This window comes from Centroberyx affinis, unplaced genomic scaffold, assembly GCF_046629955.1.
Source record: "Centroberyx affinis isolate AG114_WGS23_722 - 3 ecotype Tasmania unplaced genomic scaffold, CSIRO-AGI_Caff_v1 ptg000137l_1, whole genome shotgun sequence".
NCBI lineage: Eukaryota > Metazoa > Chordata > Actinopteri > Beryciformes > Berycidae > Centroberyx > Centroberyx affinis.
Genome location: NW_027278836.1, coordinates 80,192 through 90,747, shown reverse-complemented (window position 1 = coordinate 90,747; position 10,556 = coordinate 80,192). Strand labels below are relative to the sequence as shown.

The 10,556-nt window shown below is 43.1% G+C and overlaps 1 protein-coding gene across 1 annotated transcript; it reads left to right on the top strand.

Moving 5' to 3' along the window:
- Positions 1–696: 696 nt before the first annotated feature.
- LOC139653812 (TBC1 domain family member 20) lies at positions 697–10,018 on the top strand. Its single transcript, XM_071530800.1, has 10 exons — positions 697–816; positions 2,036–2,090; positions 3,314–3,444; positions 3,586–3,666; positions 4,316–4,502; positions 4,668–4,769; positions 6,131–6,272; positions 7,447–7,631; positions 8,604–8,713; positions 9,610–10,018. Exons 1-10 carry the CDS (start codon positions 747–749, stop codon positions 9,765–9,767), a joined length of 1,221 nt encoding a protein of 406 aa, XP_071386901.1. The 5' UTR covers positions 697–746; the 3' UTR covers positions 9,768–10,018.
- Positions 10,019–10,556: the final 538 nt, after the last annotated feature.

Here is a 10,556-nt window from a genome sequence, read left to right as displayed (position 1 = left end):
CTTACTTATTATTTGTGCACATACCGGTATATATGCACGTCTAGTTTTTCCAAAACTTGGTGGAAATTGCTGCCTATGGTCACAAGAATTGCTTTTGCCATCTGCCCCTGATGTCCAAACTACATTAGGCAAAAGGCATTTAACGCCCCTTCTGCTTGGAACACACTGCAAAATTATTGAAAACTAATAGAGCCGATTTCTCTTCGCATGTTTAAAATGATTAAGGCTCTTGAGACTCAGTAAGGAGCTGTGCATAGTTTGCTCAGCCAAGATCAATAAGTAGGAATACCACTATTCTACCACAGAAGATAAATATTACTATGAACTATTAAGTACCACAGACACACATATGTCCCTTTAACACTAGCAAAGCGTTATTAAACACATAATACCATTATCATATGAGGGAAAACAAACATTGCCCACCATCCCTCTTGTTATAAATGTAAAATCGCCTCAAATATCAGCACTACAAAACTACTATCAAGAAAGATTGAGATAGGTACTGATGAGAAGCCAATGGCGTTGCCGGATAAGGACACGTGACATTTCTGACCAATTGTAGCGCAGCAAATTGATTTCATGGTAGGTTGAGTTTAGCGGAGACTCAGCTGTTGATAACGCCGTGCCAGACGTTGACATTTGTTGTGTTTTTTACCTGTTTTAAAACACGTTGCTGTATTTCTGCCTGTTCCTATGGCTCAACGCAGATATTGTCACTGATATTGACTTTTTTTGAAAAGGTGATGAAAAAGCTCAAGAGACAAAAAAACATCGCAGCAGTTCGGTTGGATGGGAATGGACCTGTCACAAGAGGTAAGTCAACTAACATTAACACATTACTCAAAAAGGTGCATTACTGAGTTATAAACAGAGACAGTCAGATTAAGCCATTTGTTCAGTCAAATTAGTGCCTGTTTCATTGTATTCATTTACATTTACAGACAGAAAACTTGTTGATAAGTCTAGCTTGCGTGGCGAAACGTCAATCAATTTTGGACGTAACGTTAGTGCAACCAGCTGACACAAAAGACGAAAGACATTATGGATTTTTCACTGTTTTCCCTCAAATTTGCATCTAAACCCGCTTCTCTTGTTTTCGCACACATTTTGACTTAGTACATTTTAGCTACAAGTGTTGCTTGCGTGGCAACTTGTCAGCCAACTTGGTCAGCACAACTTTCAGCTGGCAGAGAGGTTATGTGGAAATTATCCTTTTTATAAACTATACCTTAGAGAAAACTGTGGGTATTTTAAGCGTGTGAACTAATTGCCATCATGATCACTGAATTTGTAACGTGTTTAATGATTCAAATCATTCAAACACTTAGGCCTGAATTAAAAACACTGATAATATGATACAGTCATGACCAGTAATGTTCATTTATTGTAATGGTATTGCTTTGAATGAAAGCCACAGATGGGTTAAGTGAACATGTAGAATCATACCTTCCTCTCTGGTGTGTGTGTGTGTGTGTGTGTGTGTGTGTGTGTGTGTGTGTGTGTTCCATGCAGATGATTGCTAGCTTCTATTTATAACCTCTGTGTGATCTCTCTACCTCCCTTGCTGTCCTATCAACTGCCCTCCCTCCCTTCTTTCTCCCCCCATCTATCCCTCCCTCTTGTGCCTCTACTCTTTCTTTATTTCCCCTCCTCTTCCTCCTCTTTGCCCTCCTCTCTCCAAAATCTGATTCCCCCTTATCTCGCCCTCTCTCTCCCTCTTTCCCTCTCACCACATCTCTCTCTCCCACCCTTAATCTCTACTGTTGTCCTCCCTTTCCTTCTCTCTGTCTCTCTCTCTCTCTCTCTCTATCTCTCTCTTTCATTTCCCACCTCTCTCTCCATTAATCCATCACTCTCTCACTCCTCTGTCTTCCTTTCTGTCCTCACACTCCTCCTTCTCCCATTGCTTCCTCTTCCTTCCTCTCTTTCACCTCCTCTTCTCTCCCACTTGCCTCCTTTCCTTCTCTCTCCTTCTATCTCTTATCTCTCTACCTCCCATGTCTCTCCCTGTCTTCTTCCCCTCCTTTTATAGAACCAGATTCCTGGAGGAAACAGAAGCTGGCTGAGATCCATCAGGCTCTGAACAGGTTGGTATTGATCTCTCCGATGACAGTTTGTGTGAAAAGCGTATTTGTTCTGCTAAACAGTTTGTAGACGACCATATAAAAGGGATAAATTTACCTTTTGAATTTTAGCCTTTTTAGGCTAATTTTATTTCTCCTTCCCGACACTTGTCACAGTATGGGAAAGCAGCTTCTGAAACACACATACAATAATATGCAAGCAGATTTTCTTTTAACTGAAGTGCCAATACATAACATTTAACCACATTATTGATCGTTGATGCAACATTCCTATTCTACATTTAAATGCCTTCATTTTTAGAATCCTAAAAAATCGACTTGGAAAATAACTATGGACAGTTTTGACAATTCTCTTTAGCATTAGCACCAGAACAATGGGCCACAGGGTGTTGGTACCCAGGTGGGAGTGTGTCTCCCTCTGCGGGCTATTCCACAATTAGATGGCATTGCATTTATCCATGGAGACGGTGACCTCCATCAAACTCTGTCAAAACTAATTTCACACAGGATGATTACTCACATGTGCTCAGAGCAACAGTGTGATGAGGAAGATTTAGACGTTAGCGTTAGGGGAATGTGGGGTTTAGACGGGAAATGGCACAGGGAAGCGCTCGTTGAATTGAACAGACAGGCGATGCGCAACAACAGTTCTCTTTGTCTATTCAGCTTGGGCATTTTGACACACATTGTGCAGCCATTACTGCAGGGAAGATGCCTCGGTGTCAGGCAGATGTACAAGTAATAAAGCAAATGATGTGTGTGAGATTTGCTCATGAAAACCTGCAAAACCATGTGTGAGTGTGGATCAGAGGTATAAGGTGAAAGAGTGAAAAAGATTAAGTGGACTAGTCTGAGAATGATTTAGTGGACTGAGATCTCTGATTTTTTTTTTTTATCTTAATCATAGTGTTTATTGAAGATTTGTATCTGCACTCCCTGGCAATTTGACACCATATGGGTTCATAACATTTAGTTTAGCAGGCTGTAGTGGACACAGACATCAATGCTGTAGTGCAGGGTATGCCCAGTGCCTCTGAACTTGACTTGGTTACAGTACAGGGATGAACAGCCGTGACTTTCTAACATTAAGCCTTTTCCTTTAATCTACATCCTTTAATCTACATTCAAATTTTTCTTCGTTTGAAGATTGCTAACTTTGGCCAGACTTTGAAGTACCGCATAACACTGATGATAACACTACACGATTCTGATTTCTGAACATCCAGTGATCCAGTGGACATTGAGACTCTGAGGACAGCAGCAGCCAGCAAGGGAGGACTGCTCACCGATGAACTGAGGAGGAAAGTCTGGCCCAAACTCCTGAACATCAATGTATATGATCTACCGCATAAACCTGGTTAGTACTGTGAACTAACTGACCTAATGACTGAAACACCAACCTGGTTAGTGGTTGATTGATAAAGATTGATATTTATATTGATTGGCTGACTGAACGCTACTACTACTAAGAATCTGAATAAATCTTTTTTTGTTTTAGGTCGAGATGTGCGGGAGAACCACAAGGACTACAACCAAGTTTTACTAGATGTCAGGAGGTCTATGAAGAGGTTCCCTAAAGGTGTGTGTGTGTGTGTGTGTGTGTGTGTGTGTGTGTGGGTGGGGGTGTGTGTGTGTGTGTGTGTGTGTGTGTGTGTGTGTGTGTGTGTGTTATCCCTAAAGATAGCAGCCTAGCTCAGGGTGCCATTTATCAAACAGTACCACTGTACTTAGAGTAACATGCAGATATGTCAAGGCAAGGCTTAATAATTAATGAACTGAGTTAAAGATACACCAAGCAAGATTTGTATGTAAAAAGACACCAGTCTTATCAGCCTAATACACAAAGTGGGGCTTTATGTGATTTATTAGCATGTGTTGCACAGCGCTTCTTATTGATCTGTGTGATTCTAAATTTGTTTGTCTTTTTAGCCGTCAGAAGGCACAACGAATGGATGTCAGATTAGGTTCATTTTGTTCATTTGAGAGACATGACTTTTGCATTTAAGTTCTACTTTCAAACAGTTTAACTTTACAACATTTGTTAACACATATGCTGCAGTGGCCATTGCAGTGTAATGAAGGAGACATGCAGGATGGATAACTTCTGCAATAGCCATACCATACACCTCTCCCCCCACTCCCAACACACATGCGCACACACACCCACACGCACACACACACACACACAGAAATAGTAAAGCTAATGGAAACACTCTGTACTCGGTCAGGTATGCCAGCCACAGAGCGAGCGGTGCTCCAGGAGCAGCTGATTGACATCATACTGGAGGTTTTGAAGCGCAGCCCCCAGCTCCACTACTACCAAGGCTACCACGATGTGGCCGTCACTCTGCTGCTGGTAGTCGGGGAGCGGCTGGCCATCGCCATGCTGCACACGCTGTCCAATCATCACCTCAGGTAGGCTGAGGATTTCTTCTGTTGGATCCCTTTATCCAAAGAACCCAATGTTTTTGTTTTTTTTAAGATTTAATCGAGAATGTTTTGCACCAACCATATCCCAAACTATTTAGTGCAAATATAATTTGTCTTGCTTTCTTTCTGTGTCTCTCTGTCTCTCTCTAGGGATTTCATGGATCCTACTATGGACAGCACTAAACACATTTTAAACTACCTGATGCCTATATTGGAACAGGTGGATACAGAACTACACGACTTCATGGTCAGGTAAACAAAATCCAAAATACACACATACACACACACAGTTTGAAAGATGTATGGTTGCTGCTACCAGTAGAAGCAATAACACCACTAGATGGCATCAAAGTGTTGATTTTTACGTGTGAGCTTTACAGCGTGAGAAAGTGTGTGTATCATTGATTGTTGAATTCAAATTTCATTAGTACTGTTCTCAATGGAGAGTTTTAGTCTTACATGGGCCGACTGCTGTTTCAGATGCCTCTCCTGTCCACTAAGAAACATTTTCTTTGTGTACCAGGTTTATGATCCTATAGTACAATTACCAGAAAATGACTTGAGAGGATATATTTACAGTTCATTAAAAAACAACAAATCTTATTTCGGGATTACAATTAATTTGGTTTACGTAGGGGTGTGTGGTGATGAAGGTTAGGATTTGAAATGTTATAAATCAAATGGATGGTCCTCATGAGTATTTTAATACGTGTGTGTCAGTGTATGTGTGTGAGTGTTTGTACACCTGTGTGTTCTTCTGCTGTCTTGATGCCTGTTCATAATTGATGCTGTTCTGACAACTTCCTTACCGTCTGCGCACTCACACACACACACACACACACACACACACACACACACACACACACACATACACACACAGAAAATAAGACAGACATTCCACTCTGAGAAAAATGGCAGGATAAACAACAGCCTACACTTCAAAGTTTCGGATGCCCTTTTTAGTGCTCAGTCTCTCTCCCTCTTCTTTATCTCTGCCTCTTTTCGTCTCTCCTCTCTCTGCTCTGCTCCCCCCTTCTTTTTCTATCTTTCATTTTCTCTCTCCTGCTGTTTTTGTCTCTTTCTCCCTCCCTCAGACACTCTCCCTGCCCTTTGCTCCTTCCTTCTCTTTTCCCCTCCCTCTCTCATCCCATCACTCCTTCTGACTTCTTTTCACTTCTCCCTCTGCTCATCCTTTCCATCCTGAACGCTCCTATCCAATATTTATCAACAACCTCTTACAGTCTCCAATTTACTCGAGACTCCGTCAAAAATAACTACCTTTTTATGTCAGCTCGCAACAGAGAAAGACATCAAGGGAGCGCGTGGGAGGGTTATAAACAGTAAGCGAGGAGAAAGAGGAAGTATTTTGCTTTTTCTTCGATAGCCAAACCATTATCAACAAAATGTTGAAATACATGGGCATCAGTTGTGATTAGGATACGGTTTAGCGTTATTTTCTTGGTATGTATTGATGAAGATTAAAGGTTAGGGTCAGGGAATTAAAGTATGCCGGTGATCAATGTCCTCACAAAGTCTTTCCAGTAGTAGCAGCCTGTGTGTTCTTCTGCCTGTTTGTGTTTACCTCTCCCTTTTTGTATTTACCTTGCTCTTAGAGCGGAGGTGGGCACCATCTTTGCTCTGTCCTGGCTCATCACATGGTTCGGCCACGTCCTATCAGAGTTCAGACACACCCTGAGGCTCTACGACTTCTTCCTGGCCTCACATCCGCTGATGCCCATCTACCTCGCTGCTACGGTAACACAGTGTAAACTATTGGAAATGTACGGAAGAGGATTAGGGCAACGTGAAAAATTTGAGTTCTGAGATTTATTTCAGAATTCTGAGTTTAAAGTCTGAGTTCTGAGATTAAAGTCAGAATTCAGATTTTATTCCCAGAATTCTCAGATTAATCTCAATTTTTCACATATGGCCCTAATCCTCTTCCGTAGAAATGAGTTTGTTTTCTCCAGTAATCCAGGACGCAAACACATGCTGCCATGCACATGCAGCCATACACACACACACACACACACACACACACACACACACACACACACACACACACACAGAGCACGGCAGAGCACTGTGAAGTCACTGGAGTAGTTAATTAGATGCCTCCTAATAAACAGATGAGAGAGAAAGAGGGGTACAGAGAAACGGAGGGACAGAGAAGGAGAGATAAAAAGAGAAAAGGAAATGGTAAAGAGTGAGGACAGCATCAGGGAAGGGAGTGACACGAGGAGAGCAGACTGAAGTGAGAGCTTGAGAAGGAGAGAGAGATGGATGACAGAGAAGCAAAACATTCTTTTTTTAAATTTCTGGCTTTTTTCCTGTCGGTCCTTTCTGGAACAGCCTCTTCTATCTTCTGGCTGCTTTGGCACACATGTTTACAGCTGGAACATGTGTGTGTGTGTTTGAGTGAGTGATTGATTTTCTGTGTGTACATGCATCCGTTTGTTTTTTTCTGGTGCATGTTAGTGAGCGTGTGCAATTGTGCGCATTTTGTTTATGTAAGTGTCTGAGCATTTGTGCTTTTTTGTATCCTGTTGTGTGCTGGTGTGTATCGGTGTTTGTTTGTTTGTTTGTTTGTTTGTGTGTGTGTGTGTGTGTGTGTGTAGGGGCCGGGTAGAGGGAGAGTTCTGTTTGAAGTGTGTGAAACAACAAAGCAGAATGTAGTTCATGTTTCCTCCAAGGCTGACTACTGTGCACAGCATGGGGCGCTAACACTTTAGCTGCCTGTTGTACTGCTTTAGGACTCATTCCACCATACCGCATTATTGTGCCACACTACAGTAAAACCAACTCAAATTAACAGCTAATATATAAATAGAATTCAATTCATGTTTCCTCCAAGGTTGATGACAGCGCACAGCATGGGGGATAAACTTTAATTCATCCTCTCCTCTCCTCTCTCCTCTCCTCTCCTTAGATTGTCTTGCACCGACAGAAGGAGGTGAAGGAGACAGAATGTGACATGGCCATGGTGCACCACCTTCTCTCCCGCATCCCCCAGGACCTCCCGTACGAACTTCTCATTGGTCGAGCCCAGGCCCTGTTCGACCAATACCCTCCCTCTTTACTGGCCAGGCGGGCCGCGCTGCAGTCTCGCAAGAGGTGAGGGGAGTTAAACAGTTAAAAGTGAAAATGGTTTAAAAAAAAACAAAACAGCACACCAGAGATGGCGAGTCGTTGGATACTCGAGCTGCCCTTAAATCAAAATACAAATACAAATACAAACTGACTTGAGGCTCGACCTGAGGCTCTTCCTCAAATGACCTGTGGCTCAAATAAGACTCGATACAATGAGGTTAAATGAACACAACCTTTCATTTGGTTTAAATTTCTTTTTTCCACTGCTGATGTGTATTCACACTGACTAAATGAGGTGTCATGCTTGGTTATGCTTCAGTCAGAATGTAATTTTTGCCTTGACAGTTAGTACTTCAAATCACTGTTGTGCATCTTTTTCCATTAATGAGATAATTATTAGCCATTTTGTGCTGGAGAGGGTGTATGTTGGTAATTAGTACACCGCGCAGACTTGCCAAAAATGCCCATAAACAGCGTAAATTGGGAAAATGGAAAAATCCGTTTCGTCAGTCCCCGTCAGTCATTTTATAGTAGGATGTCATTTCCACTGTGGCCAAGAGGGGATGCTCTAAAAACAGATCTAGACTGAGTTGGACTGTTCTCACACACACACACACACACACACACACTATCACGTCTGTGTGTGTGTGTGTGTGACCACTTTTCCAGATTTTCTATTCCTGAGGGAAAATTTGGAACACAAAATCTCTCTCTCTCTCTCTTTCTCTCTCTCTCTCTCGTTCTCTCTCTCTTGAGGCCTTGACTGACTGACAGAAAGATACCATTGTCCCATAATGCATCATTCCCTAAGCGTCCTGTACACAGGAGCTGCTGAGTTAGCGCTCTCTCTCTCTCTCTCTCTCTCTATCAACTCCATCCATCCCTTCCTGTCATTCCAGCTGCCCACGCTTCACCTTAAACCAGACTCTATTCTCCATCATCAACTAACTCTCTCGCTCCATCCCTCTCTTTTCCTCTCTGTATGTCTCTCTCCAGTCTGTCCATCAGCACCTTCCAGTCGTTCCAGCTCTCCACTCTCCACCAGAGGCCGGACTCTGTTCTCCAACGCCTCACCAAGACCCGAGGCTCCTCCGCCTCCAGACACGGTGAGAAAGGTTTACTGTAATCTTTTTACAGACAATTATAGATGAATGAAGAAAATGTGAGGTCTTGTTGGATACTCAAAGACATGTTTGAAGTGGAGAAAGGAGATGTAGATTGCGAGATTGTAGGCACGAACATTTCTAGCCAACCAAAAAAAGTTAGATGGAAGAAGGTATTGTCTCTGGTTCCAATATGACTCACAGTTTTTGGCATTTTGTGCAGCTGGTACAAGGGACCAGAATCATGTTCAGAATGAATGGGAGTTGATGAGCCCGATAGAAAAGCTGGCATTTAAATGTTAAACCTGTGATGAATATCTGGCTAGTTGACTCAGAAGTAGTTTTAACTATTTTACAACTATCGAGTCAATTGAAGTTGTTCAAAAATTGCTGTTATTTAGCAAGAACCATGGAGCAGGATAGTGAAGCTAATAGGAGTTACTCCTCCTTGTATCATGACGATGCTTGACCCCTCCTAGTATCTTGACATTGCTTGACCCCTCCTTGTTTCTGCTGCTAGTATTATGACGTTGTTTGACCCCTCCTTGTTTCTGCTGCTAGTATTATGACGTTGTTTGACCCCTCCTTGTTTCTGCTCCTAGTATCATGACGTTGCTTGACCCCTCCTTGTTTCTACTCCTAGTATTATGACGCTGCTTGACCCCTCCTTGTTTCTCCTCCTAGTATTATGACATTGCTTGACCCCTCCTTGTTTCTGCTCCTAGTACTATAATGCTACTTGACCCCTCCTTATTTCTCCTCCTAGTATCATGATTCTGCTTGACCCTCTCCTCCTTTCTGCTGCTAGCGCTCTGACCCTTCCTTGTTTTCTGCTCCTATAGCAACCTGACCCCCTCCTTACTTTGTGCTCCCAGCCCCCAGACACCCAGGCCTGGAAGCAGCTTTACCCAGAGACCGAGGCCAGCTGTGGGGGAAGGGGAACAGGATGGTGAAGGTGGCGGTGTGGGGGTTGTCTGCTACGCTCGGGGCGGCCGTGTTCGCCGTGGCTCAGACCGCGATGGAGTGGGGACCTGAGGTGTTACTACAACTGTTCTGAATGGATGGGAGGAGGATTTAGACTGACGGACACACACACACACACCTGCTCTTCTGATGGATAAATGTGTATAGAGACGCACACAAACACACACACATACATATTTAAACCTGAAGACTTGAAGCTCCTCTCCCTGCTGAGAGGGGAGGGGGGAGAAAAGGAGGAGGGAAGAGAGGAGGAGGAGGAGGAGGAGGAGGTTAGTTATCTTTGTGCCAAACAGGTTGTTGCTACTCAACCACACTGAACATATGTAGACCACTACTCAGCCTCAGGACTTGTGTGTGAGAGAGAGGGTGTGTGTGGTGTGTGTGTGTGTGTGTGTGTGTGTGTGTGTGTGTGTGTGCAAGCACATTCACACACCAGACCTCATACCATATGTCAGATACTAACACACCTTCTTCATTCAGGCTGCTGTTAATGTGTTACCATTGCTGTACCATTTTTGTGTGTGTGTGTGGGGGTGTGTGTGTGTGTGTTTGTGTGAGTGCGCAGACGGTAAGGAAGTTGTCAGAACAGCATCAATTATGAACAGGCATCAAGATGTGTGTGTGTGTGTGTGTGTGTGTCTCACGTTAACTAAAGTATGATTATTTTGCCGGTTCTCTTTGTTGATAACTAGTTTTTTAGACTGTCACGCTTGTTTCATTGCGTTTCTCCTGATAGTTTTTAGGTGTGCTTGTTTTATCAGCAGGCCTGCCTGAGAGCCAAAAGTGCCCCTAGCCAGCATGATGACACAGGAATACAAATTATTAAAGAGCAGGGTTTTCTGCTGAAAGCTTTCAGTTAGGA

What these genes read in the sequence shown, in the direction of transcription:
- LOC139653812 (XM_071530800.1), top strand. Translation starts at nt 747, where the DNA reads ATGAAAAAGCTCAAGAGACAAAAAAACATCGCAGCAGTTCGGTTGGAT. An exon ending in TGATCTACCGCATAAACCTG is followed by an intron (nt 3,445 to 3,585) that starts GTTAGTACTGTG and finishes TTTTTGTTTTAG; the next exon opens with GTCGAGATGTGCGGGAGAAC. An exon ending in CTCCTCCGCCTCCAGACACG is followed by an intron (nt 8,714 to 9,609) that starts GTGAGAAAGGTT and finishes CAGGCCTGGAAG; the next exon opens with CAGCTTTACCCAGAGACCGA.